The sequence below is a fragment of the Entelurus aequoreus genome, linkage group LG12, assembly GCF_033978785.1.
Source record: "Entelurus aequoreus isolate RoL-2023_Sb linkage group LG12, RoL_Eaeq_v1.1, whole genome shotgun sequence".
Lineage (NCBI taxonomy): Eukaryota > Metazoa > Chordata > Actinopteri > Syngnathiformes > Syngnathidae > Entelurus > Entelurus aequoreus.
In genome coordinates this window covers 72,583,879-72,611,146 of record NC_084742.1, presented here as the reverse complement: position 1 = coordinate 72,611,146, position 27,268 = coordinate 72,583,879, and the positions used below count along the sequence as shown (strand labels likewise).

The 27,268-nt window shown below is 39.8% G+C and overlaps 1 protein-coding gene across 1 annotated transcript in view; it reads right to left on the bottom strand.

Annotated features, from left to right (window-relative positions):
* LOC133661321 (uncharacterized) overlaps positions 1 to 19,157 on the bottom strand; it is a 27,732-nt gene extending 8,575 nt beyond the window's left edge. The window contains exons 1-7 of the mRNA XM_062064446.1: positions 19,035 to 19,157; positions 16,246 to 16,342; positions 16,138 to 16,176; positions 9,214 to 9,255; positions 1,980 to 2,137; positions 1,838 to 1,920; positions 1,678 to 1,770 (exon numbers count right to left, since the gene is read on the bottom strand). Coding sequence (XP_061920430.1) covers positions 1,678 to 1,770; positions 1,838 to 1,920; positions 1,980 to 2,137; positions 9,214 to 9,255; positions 16,138 to 16,176; positions 16,246 to 16,342; positions 19,035 to 19,149 — 627 coding nt within the window. The 5' untranslated portion in view covers positions 19,150 to 19,157. The remainder of the gene's footprint in view (positions 1 to 1,677; positions 1,771 to 1,837; positions 1,921 to 1,979; positions 2,138 to 9,213; positions 9,256 to 16,137; positions 16,177 to 16,245; positions 16,343 to 19,034) is intronic.
* Positions 19,158 to 27,268: the final 8,111 nt, after the last annotated feature.

The window sequence follows — 27,268 nt, the reverse complement described above, 5'->3', positions numbered from 1 at the left end:
TAACCCTTCATCTTTACTGTAACAACCACCTGTGGACACAGACTAACCCTTCATCTTTACTGTAACAACCACCTGTGGACACAGACTAAGCCTTCATCTTTACTGTAACAACCACCTGTGGACACAGACTAACCCTTCATCTTTACTGTAACAACCACCTGTGGACACAGACTAACCCTTCATCTTTACTGTAACAACCACCTGTGGACACAGACTAAGCCTTCATCTTTACTGTAACAACCACCTGTGGACACAGACTAACCCTTCATCTTTACTGTAACAACCACCTGTGGACACAGACTAACCCTTCATCTTTACTGTAACAACCACCTGTGGACACAGACTAAGCCTTCATCTTTACTGTAACAACCACCTGTGGACACAGACTAACCCTTCATCTTTACTGTAACAACCACTCTTTCAAGGAAACTCAACTGCATCTCTTCACTACAAGCTTTTATTTTCAAACTCTGATTGTAAAGCACAGTTAAATATTCACACCCCGGTTTGATTTGGAGTTATGATGTGTTTCTATTAGCAGGCGATAGCACAAAAACAACTTATCTGCCAGTAGTAGTAGTGGTAGTAGTAGTAGTAGAAGTAATAATAACAAGTATTATTATTATGACACAGTTAGATTTAGAGTTATGATGCGTTTCCTTTAGCTGGCGATAGCACAAAAACAACGTATCTGCCAGTAGTAGTAGTAATAGTAACAGTACTAGTAGTAGTAGTGATAGTAGTAGTAGTAGTAGTGGTACTAGTACTAGTGGTAGTATTAGTACTAGTAGTAGTAACAGTACTAGTAGTAGTAACAGTAGTAGTAGTAGTAGTAGTAGTAGTAGTAATAGTAGTGGTAGTAGTAGAAGTAGTATTATTATTAGTAGTATTAGTAGTAGTAGTACTATTAGTAGTAGTAGTATTAGTAATAGTGGTAGTCGTAGTATTATTAGCAGTAGTAATAATAATAATAACAATCATTACTATGACATAACGAAATGACAACATTCTGATTTTATTTACATTTATCCATTGTGTTGTTTTTCAAATAAAAACATTGTTGAACACATTTCAAATTATAATTGGTATTATTATGGTATTTCATTTATTATTATTCTTGAAATGATTAAGAGTATTAGTTTTTTACATTGTGTCAAAGTCTTAAAAGTCATAAAAATATCATCATTAGGACAAAATATTTCATGTTTAATAACCTTTTTTTAATTCTGTGTTTTATATTCTTTTACCCTGTCCTACCATATTTATCACATTCATGTTTTACACGTACAAACAAACTGTACAATATATTTAGAAATGTGGTAAACCCTGCAATGACAAATATATATTTTCCTACTTGTTATTATTAGGACTACAAAAACACACACAATTATGCATGAAGGAAAATTATTTCATATTATTATCATTATTAAATGTAATGTCATTATTTTGTACAAAAAATCCTTATCACAAAAAATAAATAATAAATAAAAACATTTAAATAGATGTAATACTGTAATATAAATTATAAATGTAATTAAAAAAAAAACTGAAATTGTTTTTCTTTTGTTCTGCTCATTTTAGCTATAAAATATCCAAATTCTCTTTACCTCTGGACTGATATGAAAGCCTCTAATAATGGAAGCAATACAACATCAAATGATGAAAACGTGGACACACCCGACTAAAGTTGAGGATCTTGGAGACGGACTCGGAGATAAACAACATTTTTGCCCGGTCACAACTCACAACTAACAGGAAACCGTCTGCAACCTGGAAGATGAATGAAGACGTAATCACATTGGAGGATGAGGTTCTTTCAAGAAGGTGAGGACCCTACCCTGAGCAAAAGGTGCCTGAGGTCCTCATGAGCCAGGATGGAAGGCTTCCGGCCAGCGTCTGCAAAGGTGCTGCCTGACCCGGCTGGAAACACCATTTTTAGAGAAACCCCCGAAGTGAGAAGACCGAAGTAAAAAGTCTACCTTTAAGCGCTTTCAGGTGTTGCACAGCTTTGCGCAGCACGGTCAGTTTGTCCAGTTTTGGTGCCATGGGCTGACACGTGGGGATCATGGCGGACAACTCCTTGATGAGGTTGTTCATCTTATCTCGACGCCGCTTCTCAATCTGCCGGTGAGGCTGCCTGCAAGTGCATTTAGTTATGATCTACATTCATACCTAACCTCTTGGACTGCGCTCAACTCAACAGAAAGTACAACGTATGAAATCAGAACATCAGATATCCTTGTTAAAGGGGAACGGTCCTTTTGGGGGGGAATTTGGCCTTCCATCCATCCATTTTCTACGGCTTATTCCCTTCGGGGTCGCGGGGGGCGCTGGAGCCTATCTCAGCTACAATCGACCGGAAGGCGGGGTACACCCTGGACAAGTCGCCACCTCATCGCAGGGAAATTGGCCTATAATTCACAATTTTTAAAGATACAAAAACATGTTTTTTTGATGCATTCTAACTCCTAAATAAAAGTCTGCTTAGAATAGAGGCAATGGGAGCCATGACATTATTGGGTCTATTTCCACCATAAAACCAGTGCCAACAATCCTCCATTTGCTGACCTGAATATTAAAACTATTTGCCATATTCTTATTTATACACGCTAACGCTAAGGACCTACATTTAGCAACACATTGGTCAAAGAGAGTTAACTTTTCTATGCTCCTGTATTGACATCATCAGCTGCTGAGCTGCTTTCTCGCCTTGGAGCTTGTGAAAGTTTATTGTAGATTCACCTGGATAGTAGAATGATGTGGACATAAATTAAGAAGTTGGCACACTTGGACAGCCATCTTAGAAAAAGACCAGAAAACATGCATCCCCTTTTTTCTTCACAAGGATTGGGATTATTTCTTCATCTAAACGGGAATATATCACCATCATTACAGCCTTCATCGCATTGAGAGCAGACATTGTACAGTAAGTTATGTTTTATTATGTTTGTTGGCTCGCATGAAGTCTGCATTGAGATTTAATCAGTGATGTTGTTGAAGGGAAAAGTAAACCTTGTGATCCATCCATCCATTTTCTACCGCTTATTCCCTTTGGGGTCGCGGGGGGCGCTGGAGCCTATCTCAGCTACAATCGGGTGATGCTACATGAAATTCATGTGTCCCCGTATGATTACTGATGCCTTCCTGTGACCTTCAGAGCCATGTCTCTAGTTGCAACCACCTCCAGAGCTATGTCTCTAATTGCAACCACCTCCAGAGCTATGTCTCTAGTTGCAACCACCTCCTGAACTATGTCTCTAGTTGCAACCACCTCCAGAGCTATGTCTCTAGTTGCAACCACCTCCAGAGCTATGTCTCTAGTTGCAACCACCTCCAGAACTATGTCTCTAGTTGCAACCACCTCCAGGGCTATGTCTCTAGTTGCAACCACCTCCAGAGCTATGTCTCTAGTTGCAACCACCTCCAGAGCCATGTCTCTAGTTGCAACCACCTCCAGAGCCATGTCTCTAGTTGCAAACACCTCCAGAGCTATGTCTCTAGTTGCAACCATCTCCAGAGCCATGTCTCTAGTTGCAAACACCTCCAGAGCTATGTCTCTAGTTGCAACCATCTCCAGAGCCATGTCTCTAGTTGCAACCACCTCCAGAGCTATGTCTCTAGTTGCAACCACCTCCAGAGCTATGTCTCTAGTTGCAACCATCTCCAGAGCCATGTCACAAGTTCCAACCATATCTAGAGCTATGTCTCTAGTTGCAACCACCTCCAGAGCTATGTCTCAAGTTGCAACCACCTCCACAGCTATGTCTCTAGTTGCAACCACCTCCGGAGCCATGTCTCTATTTACAACCACCTCCAGAGCTATGTCTCTAGTTGCAACCACCTCCAGAGCTATGTTTCTAGTTGCAACCACCTCCAGAGCTATGTCTCTAGTTGCAACCACCTCCAGAGCTATGTTTCTAGTTGCAACCACCTCCAGAGCTATGTCTCAAGTTGCAACCACCTTTCAGAGCTATGTCTCTAGTTGCAACCACCTCCAGAGCTATGTCTCAAGTTGCAACCACCGTTCAGAGCTATGTCTCTAGTTGCAACCACATCTAGAGCCATGTCTCTAGTTGCAACCATCTCCAGAGCTATGTCTCTAGTTTGAACCACCTCCAGAGCTATGTCTCAAGTTGCAACCACCTCCAGAGTTATGTCTCTAGTTGCAACCACCTCCTGAGCCATGTCTCTATTTACAACCACCTCCAGAGCCATGCCTCTAGTTGCAACCACCTCCAGAGCTATGTCTCTAGTTACAACCACCTCCAGAGCCATGTCTCTAGTTGCAACCACCTCTAGAGCCATGTCTCTAGTTGCAACCACCTCCAGAACTATGTCTCTAGTTGCAACCACCTCCAGAGCTATGTCTCTAGTTGCAACCACCTCCAGAGCTATGTCTCTAGTTGCAACCACCTCCAGAGCCATGTCTCTAGTTGCAACCACCTCCAGAGCCATGTCTCTAGTTGCAAACACCTCCAGAGCTATGTCTCTAGTTGCAACCATCTCCAGAGCCATGTCTCTAGTTGCAAACACCTCCAGAGCTATGTCTCTAGTTGCAACCATCTCCAGAGCCATGTCTCTAGTTGCAAACACCTCCAGAGCTATGTCTCTAGTTGCAACCACCTCCAGAGCAATGTCTCTAGTTGCAACCACCTCCAGAGCTATGTCTCTAGTTGCAACCATCTCCAGAGCCATGTCACAAGTTCCAACCATATCTAGAGCTATGTCTCTAGTTGCAACCACCTCCAGAGCTATGTCTCAAGTTGCAACCACCTCCAGAGCTATGTCTCTAGTTGCAACCACCTCCGGAGCCATGTCTCTATTTACAACCACCTCCAGAGCCATGCCTCTAGTTGCAACCACCTCCAGAGCCATGTCTCTAGTTGCAACCACCTCCAGAGCTATGTCTCTAGTTGCAACCACCTCCAGAGCTATGTTTCTAGTTGCAACCACCTCCAGAGCTATGTCTCTAGTTGCAACCACCTCCAGAGCTATGTTTCTAGTTGCAACCACCTCCAGAGCTATGTCTCAAGTTGCAACCACCTTTCAGAGCTATGTCTCTAGTTGCAACCACCTCCAGAGCTATGTCTCAAGTTGCAACCACATCTAGAGCCATGTCTCTAGTTGCAACCATCTCCAGAGCTATGTCTCTAGTTTGAACCACCTCCAGAGCTATGTCTCAAGTTGCAACCACCTCCAGAGTTATGTCTCTAGTTGCAACCACCTCCTGAGCCATGTCTCTATTTACAACCACCTCCAGAGCCATGCCTCTAGTTGCAACCACCTCCAGAGCTATGTCTCTAGTTACAACCACCTCCAGAGCCATGTCTCTAGTTGCAACCACCTCTAGAGCCATGTCTCTAGTTGCAACCACCTCCAGAGCCATGTCTGTAGTTGCAACCACCTCCAGAGCTATGTCTCTAGTTGCAACCACCTCCAGAGCCATGTCTCTAGTTGCAACCACCTCCAGAGCTATGTCTCTAGTTGCAACCACCTCCAGAGCTATGTCTCTAGTTGCAACCACATCTAGAGCCATGTCTCTAGTTGCAACCACCTCCAGAGCTATGTCTCTAGTTGCAACCACCTCCAGAGCTATGTCTCTAGTTGCAACCACATCTAGAGCCATGTCTCTAGTTGCAACCACCTCCAGAGCCATGTCTCTAGTTGCAAACACCTCCAGAGCTATGTCTCTAGTTGCAACCACCTCCAGAGCCATGTCTCCAGTTGCAACCACCTCCAGAGCTATGTCTCTAGTTGCAACCACCTCCAGAGCTATGTCTCCAGTTGCAACCACCTCCAGAGCTATGTCTCTAGTTGCAACCACCTCCAGAGCCATGTCTGTAGTTGCAACCACCTCCAAAGCTATGTCTCTTGTTGCAACAACATCTAGAGCAATGTCTCTAGATGCAACCACCTCCAGAGCTATGTCTCTAGTTGCAACCACCTCCAGAGCTATGTCTCTAGTTGCAACCACCTCCAGAGCTATGTCTCAAGTTGCAACCACCTTTCACAGCTATGTCTCTAGTTGCAACCACCTCCAGAGCTATGTCTCAAGTTGCAACCACCTTTCACAGCTATGTCTCTAGTTGCAACCACCTCCAGAGCTATGTCTCTAGTTGCAACCACCTCCAGAGCCATGTCTCTAGTTGCAACCACCTCCAGAGCCATGTCTCTAGTTGCAACCACCTCCTGAGCCATGTCTCTAGTTACAACCACCTCCAGAGCCATGTCTCTAGTTGCAACCACCTCCAGAGCCACGTCTCTAGTTGCAACCACCTCCAGAGCTATGTCTCAAGTTTCAACCACCTCCAGAGCTATGTCTCTAGTTGCAACCACCTGCAGAGCCATGTCTCTAGTTACAAACACCTCCAGAGCCATGTCTCTAGTTGCAACCACATCTACAGCAATGTCTCTAGTTGCAACTACCTCCAGAGCTACTGTATGTCTCTAGTTGCAACCACCTCCAGAGCTATGTCTCTAGTTCCAACCATATCTAGAGCTATGTCTCTAGTTGCAACCACCTCCAGAGCTATGTCTCTAAATGCAACCACCTCCAGAGCTATGTCTCTTGTTGCAATGACATCTAGAGCTACGTATGTCTCTAGTTGCAACCACATCTAGAGCTATATCTCTAGTTGTAACCACCTCCAAAGCTGTATTTAGTTGAAACCACATCTAGAGCCACGTCTCTAGTTGTAACCACCTCCAAAGCTGTATTTAGTTGAAACCACCTCCAGAGCCACGTCTTTAGTTGCAACTGCCTCCAGAGCTGTCTATAGTTGCAACGACATCTAGAGCTATGTCTCTAGTTGCAACCAAATCTAGAACCATGTCTCTAGTTGCAACCACCTCCAGCACTATGTCTCTAGTTGCAACCACCTACAGATCTATGTGTCTAGTTGCAACTACCTGCATAACTGTGTCTCTAGTTGAAACCAACTCCAGATATATGTTTCTAGTTCAACCACCACCTCCAGAGCTATGTCTCTAGTTGCAACCACCTACAGATCTATGTGTCTAGTTGCAACTACCTGCATAACTGTGTCTCTAGTTGAAACCAACTCCAGATATATGTTTCTAGTTCAACCACCACCTCCAGAGCTATGTCTCTAGTTGCAGACACCCCTTCAGCTGTCTGTCTTTAGCAACAACCATCTCTAGATCTATGTGTCTAGTTGCAGCCATCCCTAGAGCTATGACTTTAGCTGCAAACACCTCCAAATCTATATGTCTAGTTGCAGCCACCTCCATAACTATGTCTGTAGTTGAAACCAACTCCAAATCTATGTCTCTAGTTGCAAATACCTCTCAAACTTTGTCTCTGCAACCCCTTCTAGTTCCTGTCTCGGCTCCAGAGCAGTCCAATGTCCACCAGCAGCAGCAACGCATTACTTATGGCCACCCAAATCCAATCCTTACTTGGCCAAGCACACAGGACGGTCTCAACGTCTCTGTTGGGCGTCCCAGCCTTCCCCCGAGGGATTCCCACAACGCTGCTGATCTTGCCTGCCTGTTCGTACCCTGATGGGTCTTTGCCACCCCGGCCATTCTTCTGATTTATTCTTTTGTTGCTGGTTGGATGAGCCACAGTGTCTATTGGACATGAGGACTCCCTCTATCCACTGTGTGTAGCTTTGGAAAGTTTAGATGATTTCTTGGTTTTGGACCTGGGGATGTCTGGAATCCGTTACCTGATCCTTGTGTCTTTTCTAATCATCTTTCTCCTTCATTATAACTAGTTTGATTTCAACTGTATCTCATCTAGGGTTCATATTTGAACTGATACAGTACTAATTCTTGGTACCTGGGAATGCCGGTAGTCTACAGTACCCAATTTGTGATACTTTTGTGTGTGTTAACAAATAATAATTGTTTTTGATGATGAAATATTTTTTTCCTACAACGTTTAAAAACGAGCTGATTATGATAACTGTTGTCTTGTTGTTATATTGTGTGTTTTTGTTGTTCCCCAGAAAGTGTTAATACTGTAAGTGTTGTACTTATTATTATAATTATGCACCAGCTGTTTTGTTGTATCTTAGTTATAGTTTTTTTTAACCAATTTGGAGGAGTTGAAATTGCCATGAGAAATTGCTAATGCTAATGAAAAGCATGTCAACAGCAAAGCCAATGTATATTGGCATCAAGGTAGCACATTTTTTGGAAAAGTGGAGCGTTACTTTACTTATGTTGGAGCGTTTCTTTGAGTCCATTTTTCTGTTGGCATTGAAAATTGAAACATTACCTACAGGTCGTTTGGCTATGTGCGCTCTCAGTGCTGCTGGAGTGTTTGCCTACTGGGCATGACATCATATGCAACCCTAGTACCATAACATGGCATGTGAATCAGTTCCCGGAAGGAATCACAGGATTCGGTTGTTGCCAAAAATAGTACCAGATTTGGTACCCATTCCTGATTTAATCTAGAACTTTTCACAATCAGAACACACATTTGATATTGTATGTTTTACTTGTGTGACTTACAGCAGGGATTCTCAAACTGTGCTACGTGTACCAGTAGTGGTACGCAGGCTCCCTCTAGTGGTATGCCCAAGAAGGACTTCAATATTCAAAGACAATGTTACTGTTCAAACTGTGTGTAATGTTACGGCCGGCAAAAATAGCTAATATACTTGTTAAATAAAACTTGTTTTTAATGAATACTTAGGCTTAGTACGCTACTGTACTATAATGTTGTCATTATGGTGGTACTTAATGAATACTTAGGTCTACTACACTACTGTATTTAATGTTGTCATCATGGTGGTACTTAATGAATACTTAGGTCTACTACACTACTGTATTTAATGTTGTCATCATGGTGGTACTTAATGAATACTTAGGTCTACTACACTACTGTATTTAATGTTGTCATCATGGTGGTACTTAATGAATACTTAGGTCTACTACACTACTGTATTTAATGTTGTCATCATGGTGGTACTTAATGAATACTTAGGTCTACTACACTACTGTATTTAATGTTGTCATCATGGTGGTAGTTTGAACCACCGACTAACCATATGTGCTGTGTCAGCATTTCTATGATTTGCTGTGGTACATGACTCAACAAGTGCCATCTTACACACACACACACACACACACACACACACACACACACACACACACACACACACACACACACACACACACACACACACACACACACACACACACACACACACACACACACACACACACACGTTCAAATACCTGAAGCATTGCATTTTGGCCTGTTGGTCCTGTCCTTCAGACCTGCAAATGTAAAGAAGTGTATGTTTACAAATGTAAAGTGTATGTTTACAAATGTTTACAAATGTAAAGTGTATGTTTACAAATGTAAAGTGTATGTTTACAAATGTAAAGAAGTGTATGTTTACAAATGTAAAGTGTATGTTTACAAATGTAAAGTGTATGTTTACAAATGTAAAGTGTATGTTTACAAATGTAAAGTGTATGTTTACAGATGTAAAGTGTATGTTTACAAATGTAAAGAAGTGTATGTTTACAAATGTAAAGTGTATGTTTACAAATGTAAAGTGTATGTTTACAAATGTAAAGTGTATGTTTACAGATGTAAAGTGTATGTTTACAAATGTAAAGAAGTGTATGTTTACAAATGTAAAGTGTATGTTTACAAATGTAAAGTGTATGTTTACAAATGTAAAGTGTATGTTTACAAATGTAAAGTGTATGTTTACAAATGTAAAGTGTATGTTTACAAATGTAAAGAAGTGTATGTTTACAAATGTAAAGTAGTGTATGTTTACAAATGTAAAGTGTATGTTTACAAATGTAAAGTGTATGTTTACAAATGTAAAGAAGTGTATGTTTACAAATGTAAAGTGTATGTTTACAAATGTAAAGTGTATGTTTACAGATGTAAAGTGTATGTTTACAGATGTAAAGTGTATGTTTACAGATGTAAAGTGTATGTTTACAAATGTAAAGTGTATGTTTACAAATGTAAAGTGTATGTTTACAGATGTAAAGTGTATGTTTACAAATGTAAAGTGTATGTTTACAAATGTAAAGTGTATGTTTACAGATGTAAAGAAGTGTATGTTTACAAATGTAAAGAAGTGTATGTTTACAAATGTAAAGTGTATGTTTACAAATGTAAAGTGTATGTTTACAAATGTAAAGTGTATGTTTACAAATGTAAAGAAGTGTATGTTTACAAATGTAAAGTGTATGTTTACAAATGTAAAGTGTATGTTTACAGATGTAAAGTGTATGTTTACAAATGTAAAGAAGTGTATGTTTACAAATGTAAAGTGTATGTTTACAAATGTAAAGTGTATGTTTACAAATGTAAAGTGTATGTTTACAGATGTAAAGTGTATGTTTACAAATGTAAAGTGTATGTTTACAAATGTAAAGTGTATGTTTACAGATGTAAAGAAGTGTATGTTTACAAATGTAAAGAAGTGTATGTTTACAAATGTAAACTGTATGTTTACAGATGTAAAGTGTATGTTTACAAATGTAAAGTGTATGTTTACAAATGTAAAGTGTATGTTTACAAATGTAAAGAAGTGTATGTTTACAAATGTAAAGAAGTGTATGTTTACAAATGTAAAGTGTATGTTTACAAATGTAAAGAAGTGTATGTTTACAAATGTAAAGTGTATGTTTACAAATGTAAAGAAGTGTATGTTTACAAATGTAAAGTGTATGTTTACAAATGTAAAGTGTATGTTTACAGATGTAAAGTGTATGTTTACAGATGTAAAGTGTATGTTTACAAATGTAAAGAAGTGTATGTTTACAAATGTAAAGTGTATGTTTACAAATGTAAAGTGTATGTTTACAGATGTAAAGTGTATGTTTACAAATGTAAAGTGTATGTTTACAAATGTAAAGTGTATGTTTACAGATGTAAAGTGTATGTTTACAAATGTAAAGTGTATGTTTACAAATGTAAAGTGTATGTTTACAAATGTAAAGAAGTGAATGTTTACAAATGTAAAGTGTATGTTTACAAATGTAAAGAAGTGTATGTTTACAAATGTAAAGTGTATGTTTACAGATGTAAAGTGTATGTTTACAGATGTAAAGTGTATGTTTACAGATGTAAAGTGTATGTTTACAAATGTAAAGTGTATGTTTACAAATGTAAAGTGTATGTTTACAGATGTAAAGTGTATGTTTACAGATGTAAAGTCAATCAATCAATCAATGTTTATTTATATAGCCCTAAATCACAAGTGTCTCAAAGGGCTGTACAAGCCACAACGACATCCTCGGTACAGAGCCCACATACGGGCAAGGAAAAACTCACCCCAGTGGGACGTCGGTGAATGACTATGAGAAACCTTGGAGAGGACCGCATATGTGGGTAACCCCCCCCCTCTAGGGGAGACCGAAAGCAACGGATGTCGAGTGGGTCTGACATAACATTGTGAAAGTCCAGTCCACAGTGGATCCAACACATCAGCGGGAGTCCAGTCCACAGCGGGGCCAACAGGAAACCATCCCGAGCGGAGACGGGTCAGCAGCGCAGAGATGTCCCCAACCGATGCACAGGCTAGTGGTCCACCCGGGGTCCCGGCTCTGGACAGCCAGCACTTCATCCATGGCCACCGGACCTATGCGACTCCCCCTCGCAAGGGACAGGGGAGAAGAGGAGAGAAGAAAAGAAACGGCAGATCAACTGGTCTAAAAAAGGGGGGGTCTATTTAAAGGCTAGATTATACAAATGAGTTTTAAGATGGGACTTAAATGCTTCTACTGAGGTAGCATCTCTAACTGTTACCGGGAGGGCATTCCAGAGTACTGGAGCCCGAATAGAAAACGCTCTATAGCCCGCAGACTTTTTTTTGGCTCTGGGAATCACTAATAAGCCGGAGTTCTTTGAACGCAGATTTCTTGTCGGGACATATGGTACAATACAATCGGCGAGATAGGCTGGAGCTAAACCGTGTAATATTTTATACGTAAGTAGTAAAACCTTAAAGTCGCATCTTAAGTGCACAGGAAGCCAGTGCAAGTGAGCCAGTATAGGCGTAATATGATCAAACTTTCTTGTTTTTGTCAAAAGCCTTGCAGCCGCATTTTGTACCAACTGTAATCTTTTAATGCTAGACATAGGGAGGCCCGAAAATAATACGTTACAGTAATCGAGACGAGACGTAACGAACGCATGAATAATGATCTCAGCGTCGCTAGTGGACAAGATGGAACGAATTTTAGCGATATTACGGAGATGAAAGAAGGCTGTTTTAGTAACACTCTTAATGTGTGACTCAAACGAGAGAGTTGGGTCGAAGATAATACCCAGATTCTTTACCGAGTCTCCTTGTTTAATTGTTTGGTTGTCAAATGTTAAGGTGGTATTATTAAATAGATGTTGGTGTCTAGCAGGACCGATAATCAGCATTTCCGTTTTCTTAGCGTTGAGTTGCAAAAAGTTAGCGGACATCCATTGTTTAATTTCATTAAGACACGCCTCCAGCTGACTACAGTCCGGCGTGTTGGTCAGCTTTAGGGGCATGTAGAGTTGAGTGTCATCAGCATAACAGTGAAAGCTAACACCGTATTTGCGTATGATGTCACCTAGCGGCAGCATGTAAATACTAAAGAGTGCAGGGCCAAGAACCGAACCCTGGGGAACTCCGCACGTTACCTTGACATAGTCCGAGGTCACATTGTTATGGGAGACGCACTGCATCCTGTCAGTAAGATAAGAGTTAAACCAAGACAAGGCTAAGTCTGACATACCAATACGTGTTTTGATACGCTCTAATAAAATATTATGATCGACGGTATCGAAAGCGGCGCTAAGATCAAGAAGCAGCAACATAGATGACGCATCAGAATCCATCGTTAGCAATAGATCATTAGTCATTTTTGCGAGGGCTGTCTCCGTAGAGTGATTTGCCCTGAAACCGGATTGAAAAGGTTCACAGAGATTGTTAGTCACTAAGTGTTCATTTAGCTGCTGTGCAACAGTTTTTTCGAGAATTTTGGAAATAAACGGAAGGTGGGAGACCGGTCGGTAGTTTACCATGAGGTCAGGATCGAGGTTAGGTCTTTTGAGCAGAGGATGAATAACCGCTTTTTTGAATGCTAGGGGAACAGTGCCAGAGGAAAGTGATAAGTTTATAATATTTAACACTGATGGACCTAATAATACAAACAGTTCCTTGATAAGTTTCCCAGGAAGTGGGTCAAGTAAACATGTTGTTTGTTTTATCCCACTTACACGCTGTAATAATTCCTCTAATGTTATTTCATCAAAAATAGAGAGACTATTTTGGAGGGCAGTGTCCGTCGTATATACAGTCGTATTTGTGTTAATAGAACCCAGTTGTAGCTGGGATGCGTTGTCTTTAATCTCCTTTCTAATGAGTTCAATTTTCTTATTAAAGAAATTCATAAAATCATCTGCCGAGTGGGTGGAGCTACTGGGAGGAGTCCCTTGTTGGGTTAGCGATGCTACTGTACTAAACAGAAATTTAGGATCGTTTTTGTTGAGGCGGATGAGATTTGAGTAGTATTTAGCTTTAGCTAAGGTAAGCATGCGTTTATAAGTTATTAAACTATCACTCCATGCTTGATGGAAAACCTCAAGTTTAGTCGCGCGCCATTTGCGTTCCAGTTTTCTACATGATAATTTATGAGCTCTAATTTCTTCTGTAAACCATGGGGTGCGCCTTTTAGGGGCCCTTTTTTGCTTTAGCGGTGCTATACTATCAATAATTTCGCGCAAGGCATCGTCAAAGTTGTTAGTGAGTTTATCAATAGAGCCGACATAATTTGGGAATGGTGCTATTACCGAAGGCAGTAGGTCAGCAAGAGTCATCGTTGTGGCAGCATTAATGTTGCGGCCGCTATAGCAGTTATTATTATTATTAGCTTGTTGACAAAGAGTCAAAACTTCAAATTTTATAAGGTAATGATCGGACATTACTTTAGTATATGGAAGTATCATAACTTTGGAGGTGGTGACACCCCTGACAAGCACTAGATCTATTGTATTACCGTTGCGATGCGTGGGTTCATGTATTATTTGTGTAAGACCACAGCTATCAATTATGGTTTGGAGCGCCACGCACTGAGGGTCCGATGGGGTATTCATATGGATATTAAAGTCCCCCATTATGATTATATTGTCGGCGTGCGTCACTAGATCAGCAACGAACTCTGAGAATTCACTGATAAAGTCCGAATAGGGCCCAGGGGGGCGGTAGATAACAGCCAGGTCGAGAGGTAGCGGTGTGACGGACCTCATAGTAAGCACCTCAAACGATTTATATTTATTATTTAGGTTAGGGGTAAGGTTGAAATTTTCATTGTATATTAGTGCGACACCCCCTCCCCTTTTAAGAGGGCGGGCAACATGCGCATTCGTATAGTTAGGAGGAGATGCCTCATTGAGCGCAAAAAATTCGTCCGGTTTGAGCCAGGTTTCGCTAAGACCAATGACGTTAAGATTGTTGTCTCTAATGACCTCATTAACCAATAACGCCTTGGGAGACAATGATCTTATGTTTAAAAAGCCCATATTATAGGTATTGGGCTGTTTTGACGAGTTTTTGTTAAGATTATCCGTAGTGGCAATATTAACAATGTTGCGTTTATTATGCGTAGTGCACTTTAAATAGTTACGACCATATCTAGGAATTGATATGACGGGAATTTTCCGATTGTTTGCTTGGTGCTGCAATAGACTGGACATATCATAATTTGCCACCTCAGTAGAATGCATGTCCACCTCTGACACAGACACAACAGAAAAAACATTATGTGAATTGTGTATTATTCTAAGAGAATTGCTATGCGTACATGGATTATCCAGCCTGGCGCTGGCTAGTTCTAGCTTAACTGACTCCTCACCCGGACTAACAGACATTGTAATTGCCTGTGACCGGGCTTGCTCTAGTGTAGTCAGTCAAGTGAGACTTAAATAGTAGTCTATGTTTCTAGACAGGATGATGGCGCCTTCCTGGTTAGGGTGAAGGCCGTCTCTCATCAGCAAGCCTGGTTTGCCCCAGAAAGAGGGCCAGTTATCAATAAACGTTAGTCCCTGCGTCCTACAGTAGCTAGCCAACCACTTGTTAAGCGAGACTAATCTGCTATATCTCTCATCATTGCCTCTCGCAGGCAGGGGGCCAGAGACAATTACTCGATGCCTGGACATCTTTCTGGCGAGATCACAAGTCCTGGCTATGTTTCTCTTTGTAATCTCTGACTGTCTCATTCTAGTGTCATTGGAGCCAACGTGTACAACTATATTCGCATAATTAGTGGTGCGATTAGCCTGTCGTACGTGTTTACTAGGCCTGTTGCGAGTTAGCTCCCTAAGATTAGCTTCAATGTCAGGTGCTCTGGCCCCGGGGATACACTTTATTGTGGCTGGTTTGCTAAGCTTTATGTTTCGGGTGATGGAGTCCCCTATAACTAAGGTGTGGTGCCCGGTAGACTGGGGTGTAGGACTAGCTAAAGAGCTAAATCTATTATGCGTCTCAACCGGTACACCGTAGCTTGTAGGCCGCTTAGGACTGCTACAAGCTGGGCTAGTTAGCTCGCTACAGCTAACGCTAGCAGATGTGTCCGCAACATCTAAAGTTACGACATTACTCTGCTCTAACTGGCGGACACGGCCCTCTAGCAGAGCCAACCTCTCCGTGAGTATGGTGCAAGACGCACAGGAAGCCATTACTCACAGTGTTTTCTGTCACCGAGTGAAGTTCCTGCTGTCCTCAGGGAAGTGGTCGCGGTCTGTAGGAGTAGCTTCTTACTGACCGGCGCTGCCTTTCTCCGCGCTAGCTTAGCAGCTGGCTAGCTGAGGAAAGGGTGGTGGGCATGAAAAAGTGTATGTTTACAAATGTAAAGTGTATGTTTACAAATGTAAAGTGTATGTTTACAGATGTAAAGAAGTGTATGTTTACAAATGTAAAGTGTATGTTTACAAATGTAAAGAAGTGTATGTTTACAAATGTAAAGTGTATGTTTACAAATGTAAAGAAGTGTATGTTTACAAATGTAAAGTGTATGTTTACAGATGTAAAGTGTATGTTTACAGATGTAAAGTGTATGTTTACAAATGTAAAGTGTATGTTTACAGATGTAAAGTGTATGTTTACAGATGTAAAGTGTATGTTTACAGACTAAAAATATTCCAAAGCTGACCTGGAGAGAGTGCCATCCATATCCGAGTGGAGAGCGTGGCTGCAGGGTCACACACATCTGATGTCAAGTAGGTAGAGTTCATGCAGCAACTAAAAGGGCGGAGCTTACTGTAGGCCGGCGTCTGATCTCTGGTCCAAATCACCTTTGCGCTTCCTTGGCAGCTCGGCGGCCGCTTGGTCGGGTCCTTCCTCCTCCGCCGTGCCACCTGACAAAAACAAAATGGCCAACCTTGTGTCAGTGTGGCCAAATAACACAGCCTGAATAAATACCAAGTAGGAGGAAGTGGATCCATTTCAAAACAATGAGATGAAAGTGGAGGGGAGGATTGTCAAAATAAAAGCACTAATCCAGCCACTAAATGCAACAGCAAATAAAAGACAGTTTAGTAGAAAAGTGCTAATGTACAAAAGGTTATTGAGGAAAAGTAATAATAATGACAACATTGATGAGCAGCTGGATGGGAAATTCTACTTTGTGGGTCACTTTAGGAAGCAGTATAAGCATAGGGTGTTCACGGAGTTATTATCTCTCTTACAATCGGTTATTATACTCCATTTTGTTTTGAATGATCCACATCAATAATATTGTATGGTTAATGTGTTGCACCTATAATGCAAATAAATAAGGTAAATATTACATTTGAAATAAAACACAATATTTGAAGTAAACAAAATAATCAAAATAGAAAATGTTTTGTGCATAAGATGAACATGTTTGGAATGATCAGTGTTCTTTGGAACATGATTGACTCCTTCTGGAAGGAGTTATAGTCCACTTCTTTTATTTCATATATAATCATGTTTTTTTTATTTGCAAATATATTTGATTGGATTTTACAGTTGAAATGCCATTTGACAATCATACTTTGCTCACTCAGACCCTTCATGCAAGCACACTTGAGGAGAGAAGTGCACTTGGACTTTAACAAGTCAAGCTTTAAAGCAGTGCTTCTCAAATGGGGGTACGTGCACCCCTGGGGGTACTTGAAGGTATGCCAAGTGGTACGTGCACCCCTGGGGGTACTTGAAGGTATGCCAAGTGGTACATGCACCCCTGGGGGTACTCGAAGGTATGCCAAGTGGTACGTGCACCCCTGGGGGTACTTGAAGGTATGCCAAGTGGTACGTGCACCCCTGGGGGTACTTGAAGGTATGCCAAGGGGTACATGCACCCCTGGGGGTACTTGAAGGTATGCCAAGGGGTACATGCACCCCTGGGGGTACTTGAAGGTATGCCAAGTGGTACGTGCACCCCTGGGGGTACTTGAAGGTATGCCAAGGGGTACATGCACCCCTGGGGGTACTTGAAGGTATGCCAAGGGGTACATGCACCCCTGGGGGTACTTGAAGGTATGCCAAGTGGTACATGCACCCCTGGGGGTACTCGAAGGTATGCCAAGTGGTACATGCACCCCTGGGGGTACTTGAAGGTATGCCAAGGGGTACATGCACCCCTGGGGGTACTTGAAGGTATGCCAAGGGGTACATGCACCCCTGGGGGTACTTGAAGGTATGCCAAGTGGTACGTGCACCCCTGGGGGTACTTGAAGGTATGCCAAGGGGTACATGCACCCCTGGGGGTACTTGAAGGTATGCCAAGTGGTACGTGCACCCCTGGGGGTACTTGAAGGTATGCCAAGGGGTACGTGCACCCCTGGGGGTACTTGAAGGTATGCCAATGGGTACGTGACATTTTTTTAAAATATTCTAAAAATAGCAACAATTCAAAAATCCTTTATATATTTATTGAATAATACTTCAACAAAATAAATGTTTAGAATTAAAAGCCTACTGAAATGAATTGTTTTATTTAAACGGGGATAGCAGACCCCCCCCCCCCCCCCCTCCCCCGCGCTGATGTGCGCTCCTGCTCTGAGAGACGAGAACGAGCCCGTAGTACGGAAGTGTGAATGGCGGCAACTTGTCTGACTCCCCTATGACATTGTTACCTGCTTACATTGTTACCTGCTTACATTGTTACCTGCTTACATTGTTACCTGCTTACATGGTTACCTGCTTAGATTGTTGCCTGCTTACATGGTTACCTGCTTACATTGTTACCTGCTTACATTGTTACCTGCTTACATGGTTACCTGCTTACATTGTTACCTGCTTACATGGTTACCTGCTTACATGGTTACCTGCTTACATTGTTACCTGCTTACATGGTTACCTGCTTACATTGTTACCTGCTTACATTGTTACCTGCTTACATGGTTACCTGCTTACATTGTTACCTGCTTACATGGTTACCTGCTTACATGGTTACCTGCTTACATGGTTACCTGCTTACATTGTTACCTGCTTACATGGTTACCTGCTTACATTGTTACCTGCTTACATGGTTACCTGCTTACATGGTTACCTGCTTACATGGTTACCTGCTTACATTGTTACCTGCTTACATTGTTACCTGCTTACATTGTTACCTGCTTAGATTGTTGCCTGCTTAGATTGTTGCCTGCTTACATGGTTACCTGCTTACATGGTTACCTGCTTACATTGTTACCTGCTTACATGGTTACCTGCTTACATTGTTACCTGCTTACATGGTTACCTGCTTACATGGTTACCTGCTTACATGGTTACCTGCTTACATTGTTACCTGCTTAGTTGCGGAACTCCATCTATAACTTTTAGCAGCTTAAGTCGACAAGGTGTCCAGCACATCGGCTGCTAAAAGTAACACATTTATTGGGTTAGCCGCTTGTAAAAGTACCAAAATAAAAGTTGCACTTGTAAAAATACCAAAATAAAAGTTACACTCGTGACAAAAGAAGCCACTTTTCCGCATTCAAGTGAAACAAGTTAACACTTCCTGTTTTACTCGGCGTGAAAGTGTCAGAAATGATGAAAAAGTGGTTGCTAATGCTAATTGGGCTAAGGCGTGTAGCTTACCTGCGCGGCGCTCTGATGTCCCTAAAGAGCCGCCGTCCCACATGACGTCTGATGTCCCTAAAGAGCCGCCGTCCGACATGACGTCTGATGTCCCTAATGAGCCGCCGTCCCACATGACGTCTGAATGAGCGGGATGCCGGCGCATGTGGAGGAGTGAGGGACTAAAGGAGAGGAGAGGAGACAAGTGGAGGACTAAAGGAGAGGAGACAAGTGGAGGACTAAAGGAGAGGAGAGGAGACAAGTGGAGGACTAAAGGAGAGGAGACAAGTGGAGGACTAAAGGAGAGGAGACAAGTGGAGGACTAAAGGAGAGGAGACAAGTGGAGGACTAAAGGAGAGGAGACAAGTGGAGGACTAAAGGAGAGGAGACAAGTGGAGGACTAAAGGAGAGGAGACAAGTGGAGGACTAAAGGAGAGGAGACAAGTGGAGGACTAAAGGAGAGGAGACAAGTGGAGGACTAAAGGAGAGGAGAGGAGACAAGTGGAGGACTAAAGGAGAGGAGACAAGTGGAGGACTAAAGGAGAGGAGACAAGTGGAGGACTAAAGGAGAGGAGACAAGTGGAGGACTAAAGGAGAGGAGACAAGTGGAGGACTAAAGGAGAGGAGACAAGTGGAGGACTAAAGGAGAGGAGACAAGTGGAGGACTAAAGGAGAGGAGACAAGTGGAGGACTAAAGGAGAGGAGACAAGTGGAGGACTAAAGGAGAGGAGACAAGTGGAGGACTAAAGGAGAGGAGACAAGTGGAGGACTAAAGGAGAGGAGACAAGTGGAGGACTAAAGGAGAGGAGAGGAGACAAGTGGAGGACTAAAGGAGAGGAGACAAGTGGAGGACTAAAGGAGAGGAGACAAGTGGAGGACTAAAGGAGAGGAGACAAGTGGAGGACTAAAGGAGAGGAGACAAGTGGAGGACTAAAGAGAGGAGACAAGTGGAGGACTAAAGGAGAGGAGACAAGTGGAGGACTAAAGGAGAGGAGACAAGTGGAGGACTAAAGGAGAGGAGACAAGTGGAGGACTAAAGGAGAGGAGACAAGTGGAGGACTAAAGGAGAGGAGACAAGTGGAGGACTAAAGGAGAGGAGACAAGTGGAGGACTAAAGGAGAGGAGACAAGTGGAGGACTAAAGGAGAGGAAGAGAGCCGCCAAGTTGTCTAATTGACTTCATTTCCCCCCGGATATAGTTTTTTTTAGAGAGGAGGCGGAGGGCCAGAAACGTGAGCGTCCTTTAGGAAACATGTCGTCTCCTTTAGGAAACATGTCGTCTCCTCCTCCCGCTTTTAGTCTTTCATTCATGCCCGCCTGATGACGTCACTCCGCTGATTTATTCCCTGCGTGGAATTCGCCAGCACTTTCACGTGACGTCCCGTTAACGTTATTCCAATTTCCCTTGAACGCCGCATGAGTCCACGTCTTCTGATTTTAAACCACATTGTCACATTCACTAAATAAATACTTATTACTAATACATACATTGTCACATTCACTAAATAAATACTTATTACTAATACATACATTGTCACATTCACTAAATAAATACTTATTACTAATACATACATTGTCACATTCACTAAATAAATACTTATTACTAATACATACATTGTCACATTCACTAAATAAATACTTATTACTAATACATACATTGTCACATTCACTAAATAAATACTTATTACTAATACATACATTGTCACATTCACTAAATAAATACTCATTACTAATACATACATTGTCACATTCACTAAATAAATACTTATTACTAATACATACATTGTCACATTCACTAAATAAATACTCATTACTAATACATACATTGTCACATTCACTAAATAAATACTTATTACTAATACATACATTTCACATTCACTAAATAAATACTCATTACTAATACATACATTGTCACATTCACTAAATAAATACTTATTACTAATACATACATTGTCACATTCACTAAATAAATACTTATTACTAATACATACATTGTCACATTCACTAAATAAATACTCATTACTAATACATACATTGTCACATTCACTAAATAAATACTTATTACTAATACATACATTGTCACATTCACTAAATAAATACTCATTACTAATACATACATTGTCACATTCACTAAATAAATACTTATTACTAATACATACATTGTCACATTCACTAAATAAATACTCATTACTAATACATACAATTGTCACATTCACTAAATAAATACTTATTACTAATACATACATTGTCACATTCACTAAATAAATACTCATTACTAATACATACATTGTCACATTCACTAAATAAATACTTATTACTAATACATACATTGTCACATTCACTAAATAAATACTCATTACTAATACATACATTGTCACATTCACTAAATAAATACTTATTACTAATACATACATTGTCACATTCACTAAATAAATACTTATTACTAATACATACATTGTCACATTCACTAAATAAATACTTATTACTAATACATACATTGTCACATTCACTAAATAAATACTTATTACTAATACATACATTGTCACATTCACTAAATAAATACTTATTACTAATACATACATTGTCACATTCACTAAATAAATACTTATTACTAATACATACATTGTCACATTCACTAAATAAATACTTCATTACTAATACATACATTGTCACATTCACTAAATAAATACTTATTACTAATACATACATTGTCACATTCACTAAATAAATACTCATTACTAATACATACATTGTCACATTCACTAAATAAATACTTATTACTAATACATACATTGTCACATTCACTAAATAAATACTCATTACTAATACATACATTGTCACATTCACTAAATAAATACTTATTACTAATACATACATTGTCACATTCACTAAATAAATACTCATTACTAATACATACATTGTCACATTCACTAAATAAATACTTATTACTAATACATACATTGTCACATTCACTAAATAAATACTCTATTACTAATACATACATTGTCACATTCACTAAATAAATACTCATTACTAATACATACATTGTCACATTCACTAAATAAATACTTATTACTAATACATACATTGTCACATTCACTAAATAAATACTCATTACTAATACATACATTGTCACATTCACTAAATAAATACTTATTACTAATACATACATTGTCACATTCACTAAATAAATACTCATTACTAATACATACATTGTCACATTCACTAAATAAATACTTATTACTAATACATACATTGTCACATTCACTAAATAAATACTTATTACTAATACATACATTGTCACATTCACTAAATAAATACTTATTACTAATACATACATTGTCACATTCACTAAATAAATACTTATTACTAATACATACATTGTCACATTCACTAAATAAATACTTATTACTAATACATACATTGTCACATTCACTAAATAAATACTTATTACTAATACATACATTGTCACATTCACTAAATAAATACTTATTACTAATACATACATTGTCACATTCACTAAATAAATACTTATTACTAATACATACATTGTCACATTCACTAAATAAATACTTATTACTAATACATACATTGTCACATTCACTAAATTAAATACTTATTACTAATACATACATTGTCACATTCACTAAATAAATACTTATTACTAATACATACATTGTCACATTCACGTAAATAAATACTTATTACTAATACATACATTGTTCAAATTCACGTAAATAAATACTTTATTTACTATGACATACATTGTCACAATAAATACTTATTACTAATACATACATTGTCACATTCACTAAATAAATACTCATTACTAATACATACATTGTCACATTCACTAAATAAATACTTATTACTAATACATACATTGTCACATTCACTAAATAAATACTTAATTACTAATACATACATTGTCACATTCACTAAATAAATACTTATTACTAATACATACATTGTCACATTCACTAAATAAATACTCATTACTAATACATACATTGTCACATTCACTAAATAAATACTTATTACTAATACATACATTGTCACATTCACTAAATAAATACTTATTACTAATACATACATTGTCACATTCACTAAATAAATACTCATTACTAATACATACATTGTCACATTCACTAAATAAATACTCATTACTAATACATACATTGTCACATTCACTAAATAAATACTTATTATAATACATACATTGTCACATTCACTAAATAAATACTTATTACTAATACATACATTGTCACATTCACTAAATAAATACTTATTACTAATACATACATTGTCACATTCACTAAATCAATACTTATTACTAATACATACATTGTCACATTCACTAAATAAATACTTATTACTATACATACATTGTCACATTCACTAAATAAATACTTATTACTAATACATACATTGTCACATTCACTAAATAAATACTTATTACTAATACATACATTGTCACATTCACTAAATAAATACTTATTACTAATACATACATTGTCACATTCACTAAATAAATACTTATTACTAATACATACATTGTCACATTCACTAAATAAATACTTATTACTAATACATACATTGTCACATTCACTAAATAAATACTTATTACTAATACATACATTGTCACATTCACTAAATAAATACTTATTACTAATACATACATTGTCACATTCACTAAATAAATACTTATTACTAATACATACATTGTCACATTCACTAAATAAATACTTATTACTAATACATACATTGTCACATTCACTAAATAAATACTTATTACTAATACATACATTGTCACATTCACTAAATAAATACTTATTACTAATACATACATTGTCACATCACTAAATAAATACTTATTACTAATACATACATTGTCACATTCACTAAATAAATACTTATTACTAATACATACATTGTCACATTCACTAAATAAATACCTTATTACTAATACATACATTGTCACATTCACTAAATAAATTACTTATTACTAATACATACATTGTCACATTCACTAAATAAATACTTATTACTATACATACATTGTCACATTCACTAAATAAATACTCATTACTAATACATACATTGTCACATTCACTAAATAAATACTCATTCTAATACATACATTGTCACTAAAAAATACTTATTACTAATACATACATGGTCATCACTAAATAAATACTTATTACTAATACATACATTGTCTTAGGCATTACAACAAATACATGTTTTAATGAAGATAGATGAATACAAATACATGTTTTAATGAAGATAGATGAATACAAATATATGTTTTAATGAAGATATGTTAATGAAGATGGATGAATACAAATATATGTTTTAATGAAGATGGATGAATACAAATATGTTTTAATGAAGATATGTTTTAATGAAGATAGATGAATACAAATATATGTTTTAATGACCTAATAAGGTCGCAGTGTTTACGTGTCTTCGGAGAGTGCAATAGACGATGAGGTGATGTCTCACTCTGTCATGTAAACGCTGGAGTTGAAATCCTAAATAGAGTCAGTGACATTTCCCCTCACGATTGTGTCATGTGAGTTAAAGACAAATGTTGCTTCTTACTGCGACCATGAGCAGAGTGTAGAACACCTTTATAGTGACGGGGTAGAGGGGTGACAGGGTGTAAACACCTTTATGGTGACGGGGTAGAGGGGTGACAGGGTGTAAACATCTTTATAGTGACGGGGTAGAGGGGTGACAGGGTGTAAACATCTTTATAGTGACGGGGGTAGAGGGGTGAGAGTGTAAACACCTTTATAGTGACGGGGTAGAGGGGTGACAGGGTGTAAACATCGTTATAGTGACGGGGGTAGAGGGGTGACAGGGTGTAAACACCTTTATAGTGACGGGGTAGAGGGGTGACAGGGTGTAAACATCTTTATAGTGACGGGGTAGAGGGGTGAGAGTGTAAACACCTTTATGGTGACGGGGTAGAGGGGTGACAGGGTGTAGTAACATCGTTATAGTGACGGGTAGAGGGGTGACAGGGTGTAAACACCTTTATAGTGACGGGGTAGAGGGGGACAGGGTGTAAACATCTTTATAGTGACGGGGTAGAGGGGTGAGAGTGTAAACACCTTTATAGTGACGGGGTAGAGGGGTGACAGGGTGTAAACATCGTTATAGTGACGGGGTAGAGGGGTGACAGGGTGTAAACACCTTTATAGTGACGGGGTAGAGGGGTGACAGGGTGTAAACATCTTTATAGTGACGGGGTAGAGGGGTGAGAGTGTAAACACCTTTATGGTGACGGGGTAGAGGGGTGACAGGGTGTAAACATCGTTATAGTGACGGGGTAGAGGGGTGACAGGGTGTAAACACCTTTATAGTGACGGGGTAGAGGGGTGACAGGGTGTAAACATCTTTATAGTGACGGGGTAGAGGGGTGAGAGTGTAAACACCTTTATGGTGACGGGGTAGAGGGGTGACAGGGTGTAAACATCGTTATAGTGACGGGGTAGAGGGGTGACAGGGTGTAAACACCTTTATAGTGACGGGGTAGAGGGGTGACAGGGTGTAAACATCTTTATAGTGACGGGGTAGAGGGGTGAGAGTGTAAACACCTTTATGGTGACGGGGTAGAGGGGTGACAGGGTGTAAACATCGTTATGGTGACGGGGTAGAGGGGTGACAGGGTGTAAACATCTTTATAGTGACGGGGTAGAGGGGTGACAGGGTGTAAACATCTTTATAGTGACGGGGTAGAGGGGTGAGAGTGTAAACACCTTTATGGTGACGGGGTAGAGGGGTGACAGGGTGTAAACATCTTTATAGTGACGGGGTAGAGGGGTGACAGGGTGTAAACATCGTTATAGTGACGGGGTAGAGGGGTGACAGGGTGTAAACACCTTTATAGTGACGGGGTAGAGGGGTGACAGGGTGTAAACACCTTTATAGTGACGGGGTAGAGGGGTGAGAGTGTAAACACCTTTATGGTGACGGGGTAGAGGGGTGACAGGGTGTAAACATCGTTATAGTGACGGGGTAGAGGGGTGACAGGGTGTAAACATCGTTATAGTGACGGGGTAGAGGGGTGACAGGGTGTAAACATCGTTATAGTGACGGGGTAGAGGGGTGACAGGGTGTAAACATCGTTATAGTGACGGGGTAGAGGGGTGACAGGGTGTAAACATCGTTATAGTGACGGGGTAGAGGGGTGACAGGGTGTAAACATCGTTATAGTGACGGGGTAGAGGGGTGACAGGGTGTAAACATCGTTATAGTGACGGGGTAGAGGGGTGACAGGGTGTAAACATCGTTATAGTGACGGGGTAGAGGGGTGACAGGGTGTAAACATCGTTATAGTGACGGGGTAGAGGGGTGACAGGGTGTAAACATCGTTATAGTGACGGGGTAGAGGGGTGACAGGGTGTAAACATCGTTATAGTGACGGGGTAGAGGGGTGACAGGGTGTAAACATCGTTATAGTGACGGGGTAGAGGGGTGACAGGGTGTAAACACCTTTATAGTGACGGGGTAGAGGGGTGACAGGGTGTAAACATTGTTATAGTGACGGGGTAGAGGGGTGACAGGGTGTAAACATCGTTATAGTGACGGGGTAGAGGGGTGACAGGGTGTAAACATCGTTATAGTGACGGGGTAGAGGGGTGACAGGGTGTAAACATCGTTATAGTGACGGGGTAGAGGGGTGACAGGGTGTAAACACCTTTATAGTGACGGGGTAGAGGGGTGACAGGGTGTAAACACCTTTATAGTGACGGGGTAGAGGGCAGATCAAAGTGAGTCGTCTTCGCTCCATTAGATGATCTCGCGCCGTCACCTACTAGTGTCATTTGAGATCGTTGCACGAGACTTTACATAAACGCGAGAGCTGCACGTGCCAGCCAGGAGCGTGTTGACCTATATTATACAACTGTGAGGTCACGTGACCTATATATTATACAACTGTGAGGTCACGTGACCTATATATTATACAACTGTGAGGTCACGTGACCACTAACCCACTTCAAAGCCCGCTCCAGAAAGTTACCTACATTAAACCATCATATATATATATATATATATATATATATATATATATATATATATATATATATATATATATATATATATATATATATATATATATATATATATATAATGAAGTTTGGGGTAAATAGTTGTGAGTCAGAGCTGCACACCAATATTGTACTAACACTCACATCACACTCCTTTGTGCCATTCTTTGATTCTGACTAGTGACGTCATCCAAAC